We start from the raw sequence: 14,968 nt of genomic DNA on the forward strand, positions 1-14,968 counted from the left end.
TATCAGTTATGCAGTATCACAAGAAGGGAGAGTCGGTGAGACCAAGGGCAAGTGAGGAAGCCCTCTCCAAGCTGGAAGCTGGAATTTCTGCCATGATTTAATTTCCAAGGAGAAGCAAATAGGCTTATTCTTCATTAATCTTTTCCTGCATCCCATAGTTCACCTTCTTCGTGATGGCCTTTTCCTAGGGAGGCCTAAGACCAAAAGGCAGGGGCTGTTCCAGGGCAGGACAGCCGCCAAACTGCTCGGCGTGCGGGCAGCTCAGCTCTTGGGGCTGCGCGCTCCCCTTGCACTGTCTCTGTGCCTGTTCAGTTCGCAGGGCAATACCTCAGCAGGATCCGAGGCCATTGCAATAGCACTTCGGAGTTTAAGCAGGGATTTAGCAAGTGACAACATGAAGAGCTACTTGCTCCTGCTGTCCCTCTCAACCTCTTCATCAAAGACTTTCTCTTGTGATTTGGATGCTCCTGTCTTTCCCTCAATCTTGGATGGGATCCTGGTGTTTGAGAGATGGGGGCTTTTCCCTTCCAGTGATCGCTCTTCCTGGGGCAATGGTTGATTTCAATCATGGTTTTTTCCTCATTTGTGTGACAGTCTGTTGCAGCCCCTTGTCTCGAGTCTGTCTGGGTTGGGTGTTCGTTTTCTGCCTTGGTCAGCACTCAGCGGTTTAAGATTAGCTTGCTGAAGGCACTGTAGTTAATTAGCAGATGGTTCTCTCTCGCTCGCTCTCATCAATGCTCTTCATTTCCTTTCCTTTCTCCTGAGCTCACCAGTGCTGGTGCTGTGATTACCTGCCATGGGTCCTTCCTGGTTGCTGGAGTCTCCTTGGGAAGAGTGTGGGATGCTGCATTTGCAAATCAAAACTCTGCTCTCCGTTGACCTCCTGTGGCCCACCTGCCTCCGGGGCAGTGCCAGACAGTAGCTGATGCTCCTCTCTCTGCCCTCTTATAGTGCCCCAGGACCTGATGGACACGCCGGGTGCTGGCCTGCCTCCCATGTGGCAGCCCAGCACCCGCAAGTCCTCCTGCTCCTCCTGCTCTCAGAGTGGCTCCTCTGACGGTGGGCCATCCAACGGCTGCAGCCACGAAAGGTATGACGGCTCTGCTGTGGCTTGCTTTGAGAAATACAGGTAAAATAAAACAAGGGTTACAGGTGAAAGCCCAGCTGCATGGCTGAACGAGAGCCATTATGGTGCAAGTGGTGTCTCCAGGCTCACACTCAGCTCAGTTGTCCAGGGACCATTTGCAGGGGCCAGTGGGACATGTCCAGGCTGAAGTGAGGCTTGTCCCCTCGTCTGGGACGTCTCAGCTGCTCTGTGGCCATGTCCTGGCAGCAAGAATTGCTGCTCCCAAGCTGAGCAGCAGTCCCGTGGTGCACCTCTGAAGGCAAAGCTGGAACAGTCAGATCAAAGCAGGGGCTGAGGGAATGCATGGGAGCATTTCCTCTTCTCACATCCAGTATGTTTTTATTGGCAGAGCTCCGCTGAAGCTCCTGTGCGACAATATGAAGTACCAAATCCTCTCCCGGGCCTTCTACGGCTGTGAGTACTTGTCACAACTGTGACGCCTTGAGTTGTGTGGTGGGCAAGGGATAAGGTCCTGGGCTCCAGGCTAGGGGTGGTGCTGAGGCAGCAGGGTAGTGGCCAAGGGTACTGGGACCAGTCGGTTGCGTGCAGGGCCCTATGTACACATGCTCAGGATTGGGAGCAAACATCTGAACTCTGATCCTTGGACTTCAGCCCAGTGAGCAGCAGTGCTGGTGGTACAAGACAATGAGATACTGACCTGTCCTAGTAGACTCCCTGCTTTGCTGCTTAGGCTGGATGTGGCTTCAGAGGGTCTCCTTCAGAGACCAGATTCGTCAGAGCTTTCTCCTGCACTTCATCCTCACGGCTCCCTGAGTTCCCTGGCTGAATGTTTGCTTCTGCCTGATGCAGGGCTGGCCTATTGCAGACACCTCTCCACGGTGCGAACCCACCTATCTGCACTGGTTAACCACAACATCGTGTCTCCTGATGTGCCCTGCAATGCCAGCTCAGGACTAACTGTGGACATATGGCAGAGATACCTGCAGGACAGCACGGTAGGGCCAGCGCTCTTGGGACATGCCAGTTGTGGTGGGCTTGGGATGTCCAGGGCAGCGTCACTTAAGCGGTCATAGCATAGTAAGGTAAAGCAAATTGAGAAGTTCCCTGAGAAGAGAAGTCACACAGCCTGCCCCAGGCTGCACAGAGCCCGGGGCTCTTAATCCTTGACACGTGGAAGCCGGGGAACGAAGGGTGCTCTCCTTAGCCCACTGCTGTTCGGAGCCTGTCTGCAGCAGTGTCTGTCACCCTGAGTACCGTGGTCTTGGGGGGTCCCAGCGTGCTGTTACAGCAGGACAGCTTGAGAGCTGTGACCAGTGCTGCAGTCCTGATGTGCTGCTGGGGCTCAGAGGCACAGCATTGACCTTGGGTGACTTTGGGTCGCTTTCTGGCTGTGGTGAGGCAGTGTTTTGCAAAATGTCCATCCGCAGGAGCCTCTGGCTGTGCTTAAGCCCAAGTGGAGATCTGAGAGAGCATCTGCAATGAATAGGCAGCGAGTTTGCGGGTGATCAGCATCAGGGCAGCACTCTGGGTGCTGCAAGGCAGCATGGCTGGGCTGGGGTTGCACTTGCATCTGCCAGCTGATGGGCTGTGGTCCTGGCCGCGTCTGTGCGCTGACTCAGAGCTCTTCCCACAGAGTTACGAGGACCAGGAGCTGCTGCGGCTGATCTACTATGGCGGGATCCAGCACGAGATCAGGAAGGCTGTCTGGCCCTTCCTTTTGGGCCATTATCAGTTTGGGATGACAGAGGCAGAAAGAAAAGAGGTGGGTATGGGTGTGCTGCCAGCTCAGCAGCCTGGTGTATTGCATTGGTGTGCTCTGGATATTTCACAGCTTGAAGCGCCCGTATGCCAGAGTCCACCCTGTGAAACCACTGGGCCTTGCGTCCCCTTTGTACTGCGGCTGTAGATAGGAGGTGGGAGGAAGTCTCAGATAAGCAAGAATTGATGGGACCAAGCTTGACGCTCCCCTGTGCAGCTGCTGGTGTTCAGTGCCCTGTGCACCTCTGGAAGGCAGGAAGGAGATGGATGGTCATTTTGCAGTCCTAATGTTTGCAAGGTTTTATGGGTCAGGCTCTCGCTGTCACTATGCTGGAGATGGGTGACTTTGTCCCATCTAACCATAGTTAATGCAAGCATACACTTAACTTGTCTGTGCAGGGCTGTTTGGGGATGGAGGAGGCACTGGCTTCTGGGCTGTTCCAGAGGCATCTGTTCAAAGACCCTCTGTCTCTAAACGCTGCAGGCTGACGACCAGATCCGCACCTGCTACGAGCACACCATGGCAGAGTGGCTGGGCTGCGAGGCCATCGTCCGGCAGCGGGAGAAGGAGTCGCACGCAGCAGCTCTGGCCAAGTGCTCCTCCGGGGCCAGTCTGGATTCCCACATTCAAAGGATGATGCACAGGGACTCGACGATCAGCAACGAGGTGAGGGCGCGGGGGCTCGGGGAGGACTGTGCCCACCCAGGCTCCGTGTCAGCCTGTGCTACAGGGAGGGACGGAGACACAGTTCTTGCTCCCCCTCCTTCCCTGACCTGTGCCTGCCCCTGCACCTCGTTACTCACGGTAATCCATGCAAGTTAGAGTTGGAGCTTTCTTACTGGTTTTCTTTCATCTGCTCTTCAGGAGTGTTTAGCAGTAGGAGTGGGCATCTCCTGCAGTATCACCCCAGTTTCCACACTGTGTGATACTGCACTGACTGAGAGGTTTTGTTCTGCAGCCTGAGTGACAACGTATTGGAGGTCTAACAAATTTGCTTTGGTTCTTGCAGCCGCAGTATCCGCAGCAGCAATGAACAGCTCTGCGTCCGTGACCCCGGGTGGGTGTGCTGGGCACAGGGGATCTGAAAGCCATGGGCGGCAGGGAGAGGGCAGGGGGTCCTGGCAGAGGGCAGCTGGTCAGCCAGGAGCCCAGAACTCGTTTGTGGAGCCACGTATCCGAATCCAGACACTCTCACCAGTACTGTGAAATGTTCCTTGTGGTTATTTCTGGAGAACAAGAGATAGATATGCATTACCCAGTTTGCACTCCTGGTGCACATCAGGATTAGCTCCATGGAAGTCGGTGCTGAAGTAGGGGGAGGGAGGAAGACCATGTTTCTGGCACTGAGGGGCTGTGAAACAGGTCAGGGGGCTTCTTGACTCCCTCCTTCCATAGGCTGCTCAGCACAGAGGAAGCCTGGGCTGCTCCCTGTGGGCAGGCGGAGCGGGATGGCTCTAGGACTGGCTGTGAAGGAGCCTGCGGGGCTCAGGGCAGCCTCGGTACACCGTGCCATCGTGGGACAGAGCTGGGCCCCGGCTCCATGGGACTGGCTTATAGCAGTGCAGTGAGGAGTTAGAGTCACAGCCCAAACCAAAGGGTGTGGAAGGAAAAGCCTGTTAAAGGAAAGGCAGTCCAGGGAGTGTTTCCATGTGGGTTTTGTCCTTGTGGGAGAACAGCCTGGCACAGCAGAGCAAGCGGCGCTGGGTTATCTGACCTCGTGCTGCTGCACCGGAGGTGAATGGAGGCCGAGCTAAAAAGGGCCTGGTAGGTGCAGCACTGGCGACTTCGTCTGGTTTCCTCTGGGGAGTTTGTCTGGATGCTTTTGGGAAGAGATGAGCTCAGCCCCAACCATCCGGGCTACGTGTATGTGTACAGAGAGAGAGAGATGCAGGGAAGGCAAGTCCAAACCGGGGTCCGTGTGCAAGAGCTGGATGACACAGCTCTCGCAGGGGATGAGCAGAGGTGGGCTGCGCAGTTGGCATTGCTGAAGCCCCGTGAATCGTTCCCATCCCCACAGCATCTCTGCTGTGGTTCTTTTTTTTGTATCCATGTCTGCTTGTTCTGGGAACATGTGCTGGGAGGGGAGCTGGCAGAGTTAATACATGCAAAGGTTCACCCTTTTCCCATCTTAACCTGAAATTTCCTGTTATAAAATGCTCCCATGGTAATGGAGGAAAACTGTCGCCCTTCCTCTCCCCATCAGAGCCCTGCCCAGCAAACACCCACAATACTAGGGTGGGGACAACTCCTGCTGCCGTTCTGAAAGTGCCGTGTTTTCTTAAAACCCTATTGTTTGTGTGTGATGTCATTGCAATGCTCCGTACATCCCGACTTGTGTGCCGCGTGAGCAGCTGCAGGCTCCTGCGCGACGATCAGCCTGGCGCAGGGGCGGCTTAGATAACAGGGAGGACTCACTCTTTAGTGAAGACTTGTTGCTTAGAGGGAGTCCACGAGGCAGAGCACCGAACGGGTCGCTGCAAAGCCCGATGCTTCCTTCTGTGCTTCAGCTGGAAGCCAGAAAAGGGTGCTGTTGACTTTTAGAGGGGCTGCCTCAACTGAGTCTGGCTTGAAACAGCAATATTTGTCCTTTAAGAAAAGGAAAAAACATTAATATGCTTGGAGGGATTGTTTTATAGCCTGTGACTTCATCGTTTATGTAAACTAAGATGGGGTGAGTCTCATTGCTGCCAAATTAGGACAGAGATTTGTAGAAATTTGCACTCCAGGGAGACAACGTGACCTCTCTGAAGGCCAGAAGAAGGCAGTTCCTTTCAGACCCAAACCATACAGTGTTTGAACAACTGGATTGGCCTGGGACTTTGTTTTTTGTAGTTTTCTCCAGCAGTAAATGTCAGTGGTGGGCTGAGGCAGAGTGCTGCGCTATGTGATAAACCTGCACGGCAGAGTTGATGTGACATGAACGTCTTTCATGGGTCAAATACGAGAATTTATTGGATGCATTTTCTGCTTGTTCTTTACATGCAGATGTGCCCACCTCTGGTAGCGTGGCTTGAGCTTCCCTCTGCTCAAGACACCAGGCCTTTTGCCTTTTCACTGGCCTTTTTGTTCTCTCTTGCAGTCTTCGCAGAGCTGCAGTTCTGGCCGACAGAATCACGCCCGGCTGCAGAGCGACTCCAGCTCCAGCACGCAGGTGAGCGGCAGCACTTTGTCCCCTCTTGCTTGTTCAGACACCGGCCACCCGACAGCGTATGGCGCTCTGCCCTGGCTTGGGCTGATCGATAACCATAATGATTTCTGGCAAACAGAAACAGTAGTTGGAGGAGGTAAATGACTCAAATCTGCCTCTGGAGCCACTAAGGTCAGAGCTGTGCGCTGCTTGATGGTATTTAATATTCACCAGCCTGCTCTGCCCAGGCTCGAAGGACCAACCCCCATGTGGCCTTCACACTTGAGGGCCCTTGGCTGCTCCGTATGTTAGTAACCATGTGTTTAACCAACCTGTTTAAATGGCATTCCACCCAATATATTATGCTGAGGAAAGCGTAGTCCTTTGGAGCAGGGACTGTGGGCTCCGAGTTGCGCAAATGACCAAGCACTGACCTGCTAAATCCAGGCAAGGGAACCTAAAGGCTGAGGATTATGTCCAGAAATTCCTTCAAGAGTCTGGTTAAAACGGGACAGAGAGCTAGATGCTCAGGCTGAAGTTGTCTCTCACTGTATCGAAGATGTGGGGCCACAGCCAGGCACAGCACTAGTAGGTTAAATGCCCTCAAGTCCTCTGAGGTTTCTTCCACCAGTTGCTTGTATAAGCCCTGCATATGCAGCAGATCTTCCTCCCTCCCCGTTGTTGGGAACAAGGGCATTAGGTCCCCAAGAGCTGCATTCAGCAGTTTAACTGCTTGGGGACATAACGCTCGTGTTCTCAACAGTTTGCTGAAAGCAGGGGTTTTGCTCGCTCTCACGTGGCGCTCTGCTCGTGCTTTGCAGGTGTTTGAATCTGTTGATGAAGTGGAACAGACTGAAGCAGATGCTCAGCTGGAAGATGGCAAACAAAGCAAGATCCCCAACGGGATGGTTCCCAATGGCATGTGTTCCCCTGATTCTGGCCACCCCTCTTCCCAGAACTTCTCCATCGCATCAGGGTTCTCGGAGCGCAGCTTCAGCAATGAGGACAGTGCCCTGGAAACCAACAAATCCTCGGCCAGCTCTCAGGGAAAGGCCGGCGGGTCCAACGTGCCAGCCCCACAGGACCCAGATGGCGCCCGGCAGGAGGTGAAGCTGCAGGGCCAAGACAGCCTGGAAGGTGAATTTCCCAGCGGTGGAAGCGTGGACTTTGTTCCTGTGGGTGAGAGCTCGGCAGGTGTCCTGTGTGATCGTAATGCTGTGGCCCTGACTGTGGTAGAGAGCTGGGCAGACAGCGAAGCTGAAAAGCAAAGCTTGGTAGAGAGTGAAGATAACCTGTTCGAAGAGCCAGAGATGGAGAGTTTGTACCCGCAGCTGGATTCTCTGGCTGTAGCTGATCTGGCCAATAGTGATGTGTCTGCTGTCTCCTCGACGGGTGTCACCTACTCTGTAAGTATGGACTTGTTCACAGAGTGGGTTTCTTCCTGGGTGTCTCACCATTTGCCTGCATTTGCCCTCTGCAAATCCTGTAGTTGTGTGTACAGGGGCTCTCCGTCTTCCACCCAAACTCTGCCCTGTCGCTCTGTTGCCCTTGCAACTTTCTTTTTGGGTTTTGTTTGAAAACAAATCAACTTTGCTTTTGTTTTGGGCAGCCAGAGCTACTGGACATGTACACGGTAAACCTGCACCGCATTGAGAAGGACGTGCAGCGGTGTGACCGCAACTACTGGTACTTCACCCCTGCCAACCTGGAGAAACTCCGCAACATCATGTGCAGGTGGGAGCTGCGGGGGTCAGGGTGGGGGCCTGCCAGCCCTCCCTATGACGGGAGCAGGCTCCTCACACTGCTGGCTGGTTTCCCTGAATTCACCTTGAGGCTGGAGCCTCAAACTTTGTTCTGGTTACTGAGTTTTGCCGCCTTGACTTCCTCCCCCAAATCCCCTCATCATGCCAGAACTGGGGCTGCAGCTCCAAGGACCTCATGGTTACCAGACCGAGGAGTCCAGGCATCCTGTCTTGTGCTGCTCTGCCCCGTGACTGCCGTGCTGGGTTGTTGGCCAAAGCAGAGGGCTCCCTGGGGCTGCCCAGGCATGCTGCCTCGCGGTCTGAACCCAGCACAGCCCACCTGCTCTCTGGAATATGTCTGGAAAATGTTTTAATGAGGATGAGCCCGCAGAGCTGTAGTGCTAATGAGGAAGTGCCTGAAGCGTCCGAGTGGTTAGTGCCTACCCAAGAACCCAGGAGACAGCAATACCTGGGTGTGTTTCTGATTCTCTTTGCTTAGTCCCTGTGACTAAGAGGTTGCTGTGTGACATTCACCGACTCAAAACAGCTCCAGCTCAGCAGCTGCGGCTGCTTCAGGGGCAGCGAAGGCTAAAATATTATTACTCATCTTGCAAATACGAGGAGAAGCTGCTATTTCATTAAAGCTGTTGCTTTATCTGACAGCCAGAGTTGGAGATCTCTGCTGAGATGAGACCTACAATACAGCAGATTTTGGAAAACTAATGAGGAGAATGGAAAAGATTGTTCCCTTGTGCCAGCAGTGGATCCGAGTCCTTTCTGAACACATTTTGACTCGCTACCAAATATGGGAAGATATCTCTGCAGGGCTGGTTGCTTCCTGGGACACAGGGTCCAGGGAGGCGAAGCAGGCAATATTGTGCAGAGAGAGCCAAGAGGATGAATCGAGGGGGAAGGGTGAGAATGAGAGATAAACTAACAAACTCTATCAGTCTCTGCCCTTTGACCAATCCCCTACCTTGCTGTGCTTTCCAATTTCACTTTCCCCTGCACTGATTTCCATGCAATGGCCACGGCACAGCCCTGGATCAACACCATGCCATCGATTTCCGTGCAATGGCCACAGCAGGGTGTCAATCCAGGGCTGTGCCACGCATGGCTTACCTGAAAGTCACCACAGGAACTTAATCGTTTGCAGGCCGGCTGTAGAGGAACAGAGCATGGGCATAACAGAATAAACAGGTCTGATTTGCCCTGCCTGCCGCCGTGCGTCGGTGGCAGCATGCAGGAAATGCCAGGAATGGAGGCAGGGCGCGGGCAAGCAAGGTGGCAGGCTGTGGCGCTCATGCGTGGCATGGGAAGGGCTCACGGGCCACTTTTCCTACTCTCTCCCACAGCTACATCTGGCAGCACATTGAGATCGGCTACGTGCAGGGGATGTGCGACCTGCTAGCCCCTCTCCTGGTCATCCTGGATGACGGTGAGTGGGTGGCTCTGCTCCACTTTCCCCAAACCTTTGTGGGAGTGCGTGGGGGGATCTGCTGGGCTGGCGGTGGCCCTTTGCAGTGGGAGGGTCCCGTGGCAGAGGTGTGGAGCAGCTGGTGACTGGCTGTCGTTTGTCCTTGATGCTGTCTGACTCCCAGGAGCCCAACCTGAGGACAGCGTGTACTTTTTGCAGTGTGAGCTGCCTTTCCGAGGCCAGTCCCTGCTGCGTGCCCCTGACTGTGTGTGTGGAGCGGGGAGGGATATTCCCACTGCGGGCGGATGGCAGGATGTGGTGATGCGGGTGCAGATGCAGCAGTGTCCATGCAGCCGAGCAGTGCCTGTGTCTCTTCCCTGCGCAGAGGCTCTGGCTTTCAGCTGTTTCACCGAGCTTATGAAGAGGATGAATCAGAACTTCCCCCACGGAGGAGCCATGGACACCCACTTTGCTAACATGAGATCTCTGATCCAGGTAGGGGGGTCCTGGCACAGGGACAGCAGCCTCTCAAACCAGAGGGGGGAAAGCTGTTCTTGGGACGGGGTCTCGGAGGGGCTGAGAGGAGCTGTCAGTGGTGGGAAGCAGGAAAGAGAGCAGCGGGCTGTAAAGACAGCCTGGGAGTAACATGTGCCAGGATTGCAGAGGAGGGAGAAGCTGCGTGGAAGATGTTGTGGTGTGGTAGGAGGGCAGTGGGAATGGAGGAAGGCAGGCAGAGGAACGGCTGGTGCCTCTGGTGTGCACTGATGAGTTTCCTTTTGCTTTTCTTGGCAGATTCTGGACTCTGAGCTCTTCGAGCTGATGCATCAGAATGGTGATTACACTCATTTCTACTTCTGCTACCGATGGTTTCTCCTGGACTTCAAGAGAGGTGTGTACTGGGAGGGAGGCAGCTGAGACCAGCAAATGGGGAGGGAAGGCAAGGTCTGCCATGCTTCCACGCGTCTGAAACCACTCTGCAACTTCTGACTGTAACTTTTTACCATGTGTTCTTGTTTTGCTTTTCCCTGGAAGATTTGTGGCTGACTTCTCTGTCTAGCTACAGAACCTGTTGTTCCAGAGCTGCTGGTGAGCCTCCACCGGGTTTGTGTCCTGAAGCCTGTGCCACCTGCTGCAGGCCAGAATATTTGTCTCTACAGATGACTTAATTATTGTTTCCAACTCGAACAGGTTCTTGTGGGAAGAAACCACCCAGCGTGTCTTCCCAGTGCTGCTGTGAACTCTGTGAGTCAGGAGGATTGTAAACGCGTGGCTGGTGTGGTAACTGCTGGGCTTTTTCCCTCTGTTAACAGAGCTGGTGTATGATGACGTGTTCGCCGTCTGGGAGACCATCTGGGCAGCTGCACACGTTTCCTCTGCACACTATGTGCTCTTCATAGCCCTGGCTTTGGTGGAAATGTACCGGGACATAATCTTGGAGAACAATATGGATTTTACAGACATCATCAAGTTTTTCAACGGTACAGCTTGTGTTCTGTTGGGCTGAATTTGTGGCAGCTGCTGAGATGTAGGCAGCACATGTCTGTCTGACTATAGACAGTCAGATCTGGGCTATACTGGTAAATGTTTAAAAGAAACAGAGCAGTGTATGGTTGTGCGATGTCGATACTTGGAACACGATGGTAGAGAGACCCCTTGCCCCTGAGCGTTCCGGCTCTGAGGGGGTCTGGCGGTGCCTGGGGGAAGCCACCCTGCCATCCTTGGCAACAGCCCACCTTACCGTGCCCAAAGGCAGCTGGGAGTGTAGGTTGTGCTTCCTGCTGGCTGTAATCATCCCAAGATGAGTTGGTTAATGGTGGCTTTTCACAGTCGGGTGTCTGCGAGGGATGGTGCTTGGGGACTCGGGCAGGAATTCTCAGCCGAGCTTCAGGCGGGAGCTGAAGCTGCGAAGCAGAGAGCTGTGAGGCTGGGGGGACTCCTCGATTCGTGGGGCTGCTCAGGTCTAGCCTCTTTGTGGGTTCCTTCTGTCTGTGTTCCAGAAATGGCTGAGCGGCACAACACCAAGCAGATCCTGAAGCTGGCTCGGGACCTTGTCTATAAAGTCCAGACTCTGATCGAGAACAAATGAAGGACATGGGGAAGACGAGGCATCCAGACAAAGAGCCAGGACTCCCCTTCAATGCTTCCTCCCCTTCTCCTTTTTCTCGAAGTGCCACACCTGTGGAAACAAGGTAGTTGGACACATGCTGCTGTCTAAACTGGAAGTACCCTTAGCTCTCCAAGTGCTGTGTTCAGTGTTAGGTCCAGGGGCCCCGGCTCAGATTTTCGCAGCCTTCTTCAGTGACTTAACCAAAGATCTGTACGATTGCATTTTATTGCTAAGGACTTGCTTTGGAGGCAGGACCCAGGCAGTCGCTTCCTTGCCTTGCTGCAGCAGAAGGGCAGTGAGTGTGGTTACCACCACTACTGCCGAGGCGGTTGCCAGCATCCCAGGTCAGAGCTGGGGGTCTGGGAGAGCAGAGCTGCCAGCCCTCCTCGGGGCCGACTTGGGCTCGACAGCCTTTGTTGCAAGGAAATAAAGCTGCTTCCTTGGACAGCCGTTACCCTGTGGCATGGGGAAGCCAGCCAGCCCTGCAAGCCTGGGCAAGACCGGGATGCTGCCAGCACTCAGTTTCTTACTAACATGAGGTTCTGCCAGTAACAGAGAGGGACTTTGATCACAGGAATTCCTCTTCTTTTGATCTTGTCCCTTGATGCATAGCATCCCCTTTAGTATTTTTTTAGGGCTCTGTTCTCTCCCTGGGATTTTTATGTTCTTTGTTACTACAATAGCTGAGCACACAAGAGGTTCACCTCTGGCTGGATTTTCAGAAGAACTCCAAATTCAGCATTGGGTTTTTCTTTCAAAATCCAGTCTCTGTAACGCTCTCTGAACACTGGAAAATCTGGTCCTAACCTCCTCTGGGAACTCTAGACTTGAGGTTTGCATACCTGCCTTACTCTAGCTGCTTGTGTTAGGAGTCTGGTCTCCCTATCGTTCCTCTGCAACCCCTCTTAGGGGAGAGCTCCTCGGAAGGCAAGTCAGAGCTCCCGACTTCGGCGACTGTCCTCACTTTCCCTCTGAAGGTGCCTGTCTCTTCCTCTCTTAATTGAAAGACCAGCTGCTCAAAGCTAGACAGGGCAAACAATCCCCTTGGTGCCTGCAGGTTTTCTGTGTGCTTCTGGGGCTGGCTGCAAAGCCCCCTAAGTCCACTGAAAGTCTCCAGTTAGGGCTTCTTTCACATGCCGGTGAGGAGGAAAATAGCCCAAGGTCCCTGAGTGGTCTTTGCTCTTTGGAAGATGCACTTCTGTGGCCCTTTTTCCTGCAGTGGCTCTCCTGGAGCACGCTGCATGAAGTGCCTCTCCAGCACTACCAGCGTGAGAGCTGAGCTGCTGTTTCATGCTAAGGCTGTGCAACGGAGGGTTTGGATTCATTTTTCAACTCAGGTAAAAACAATAAAGGAAAAGGAGAGGTGTAGGTTGTTGGTAGGTCTAGTTCAGCCAGGGCTGGCTTTGTCGTGGCCACAGAAGGCTGCTGTGAATGTGTGCTTTCAGCAGCAGGGCAGACGCTGGGTTGTAGCTCTCTGTAAGGGTACTTTCTCTCAAATTTTGCTGCAAAAATCTGCGTTCCCCCTCCATGCAATGTGTGATGTGTGTGCGCTCTCCTCCTCCCCTCTGCAAGATAAGGCCCTGCTCTTCTCTTGCTGTTGGAGTGCTGCTCACCAGAAGGGAAAAGGGGCCCTTCTCTTCTTCTGTGGAACATCTGTCTGTGCTGACTGTGTTTTGTATTTACTTGTGGCACGTGTCAGATGTTGCTTGCAGAAAAAAGACAGATGTAAATCTGCAGAAGAGAAAACTGCTGCTTCAGAAAAGTTCTGCAGAGTGTGGTGAAGGGTTTGCAGTTTCTGAGCAAGGCAGCTAGTCTTTCTGCAGCGCTGGGACATGGAGGCCACAGCTAGAAAAACCAGGGAACAGCAGCGCGTACGGAACCCTTTGGGGAGGAGGACCGCAGCAGGGGGTGAGGGCAGTGGGGAGCCTCTCATTTCTTACAATCCCAACAAGCAAATGTGTACCAACAATCTAGGAAATTCTTTGAAGCAATTTTCTGCATTACATCTCCAAAGAGTGCTTGGTCTGCAGTAGCACAGGAAAGAAAGGCATTTGAGCTTCAAATCTGCCAGTTCGTGTGTGAATCTTTGATCTTTCCACAAAGCAGAGCGGGGGAAGCTCGTGCCCTCCCTACCAGGCTGGTCCTGTTCCCTCCAGGTCCCAGGACAGGTAATAGTCTGCCTGCATCACCTTCTCCGAAGGGGAAGGGGAGTGCTCTGTCCTCCCCTTTGAGGGACAAGAACCAATAGGTCAACTTAAATACAGTCTTATCAAGCAATGTCGCTGACACTTTATCTTTCAAGCTTCTGTTTTTCTTTTCTTGGTTTTTAAACAAAAACAGCCAAGAAATTCTGCACAATGTTTGCTGTCTGTATTAACTAAGAGTGTCTTTGGGCCGCTCAACAGCAGTGTTTTTTGAATAACTTCTGGGGAAAAAAAGTATTTATTTATTGATTGTACATTACTGTGTGTCCTTGTATACTGAAGTATGTGAGTGTGCATTGTTATGCAAATGGAGATATATCTTTTCAATGTTCTTTACAATATCTTGTAAACATTTACCAGAAAATTGTGTCTATATATGATATAGATCTATACAGTATAGAGAGAAAATATGTGAATTAAGTGGGTTATTTTTTGAGGGGGGGAGAAGAAATCTTTTGCTTCTAAGGACTGTGTGGTTTCTATAGCACCTATTCCATGATGTGCCAATCTGTCGCTGTCCCTGTACTGTGAGAGTTGTTCTGGTATGGCAGCAGGAAGCTCAGAGTAGAACCACCGTCGTGACCTCGGCTTGGCTGGATTTTTGTTCTGACTTTAAAACTGGAAAAGAAGAAGAAAAAAGGAGGGGGAAAAAAAATTTAAAAAAGCTTTGTTCCATGGTGCTGAGTAGAGTCCGCAGGAGCAGACGTCTGCTCGAGCTGTGCAGGGTTTCGTGCCTGCCCTGGGATTAGCTTGGGTCAGAGCAGTTGCAGAGTTGAGGCTTGGTGGGGGTTGCAAAGAAATTGGACAGTCCAAAGAATATGGTATGTCGTTCAAATTGGGACTAAAGTCATTCTCCTTTGCAGCTGATCGTACCCTTTGGTTAGGAAGGGAGTATTACACGACCTGTACAGAGTACTTGCGGGGCTGATCCGCTCGCCTGAGGGCCCCTCCAGCCTAGTGCTGCTGAGCGCAGTGTGCCCCGCGCACTGCTCTACTCCCATTCGTACAAAAGTCATCGCAAACCATCTGCTCCCGACTGCTCCCGTGAGAACTCGAGCCTCAACTGGGAGATCCAGCTTTGTGTTCCCATGCAGATCTGAGGCAGAAGATGTGAACGGTTTCCAGGCCCTGCACTGGTGGAGGGTGCTGTTCCCCGGCTGCCCGCCCTGCCAGACCCTCGCCGTGCTGCCGGCACGACAGCGGTTGCGGGGGGTCAGAAATAGGCTGTGATAGTCCCTGTGCTCTGCCCTTCCACAGCTCCTGTCCTCGCGTGGTCTCAGCCCGGTTTTGAGCACCTTATCAGAAGCCGCAGCGGGTAGCAGCCGTGCTCCTTGCTGACCCCTCCGGGGCAGCCGCTGTCAGACCGGCAGGTTTATGTGCTTGTGGAGGCCCGTAGTGAAACAACACCAGGAGTCTGGGGCTTGAGGTCTATTCAATGGTTAAAAGTTACTAAAATTTAAGCAAAGGTTTTTGTTGTCCAGCTGTTCGTAGGCCTTCTCCTGCCTCAGCCTCTCCTGCCTGGCTC

The 14,968-nt window shown here is 53.1% G+C and overlaps 1 protein-coding gene across 1 annotated transcript in view; it reads left to right on the forward strand.

The window, feature by feature from the left end:
• Positions 1-12,207, forward strand: part of SGSM1 (small G protein signaling modulator 1) — a 42,367-nt gene extending 30,160 nt beyond the window's left edge. The window contains exons 15-27 of the mRNA XM_059827936.1: positions 952-1,090; positions 1,476-1,540; positions 1,937-2,082; positions 2,721-2,849; positions 3,330-3,512; positions 5,926-5,997; positions 6,795-7,379; positions 7,583-7,707; positions 9,071-9,153; positions 9,518-9,627; positions 9,925-10,021; positions 10,443-10,610; positions 11,130-12,207. Coding sequence (XP_059683919.1) covers positions 952-1,090; positions 1,476-1,540; positions 1,937-2,082; positions 2,721-2,849; positions 3,330-3,512; positions 5,926-5,997; positions 6,795-7,379; positions 7,583-7,707; positions 9,071-9,153; positions 9,518-9,627; positions 9,925-10,021; positions 10,443-10,610; positions 11,130-11,218 — 1,991 coding nt within the window. The 3' untranslated portion in view covers positions 11,219-12,207. The remainder of the gene's footprint in view (positions 1-951; positions 1,091-1,475; positions 1,541-1,936; positions 2,083-2,720; positions 2,850-3,329; positions 3,513-5,925; positions 5,998-6,794; positions 7,380-7,582; positions 7,708-9,070; positions 9,154-9,517; positions 9,628-9,924; positions 10,022-10,442; positions 10,611-11,129) is intronic.
• The last annotated feature ends 2,761 nt before the right edge of the window (positions 12,208-14,968 follow it).

Source organism: Gavia stellata, chromosome 21, assembly GCF_030936135.1.
Source record: "Gavia stellata isolate bGavSte3 chromosome 21, bGavSte3.hap2, whole genome shotgun sequence".
In the NCBI taxonomy this organism is placed as follows: domain Eukaryota; kingdom Metazoa; phylum Chordata; class Aves; order Gaviiformes; family Gaviidae; genus Gavia; species Gavia stellata.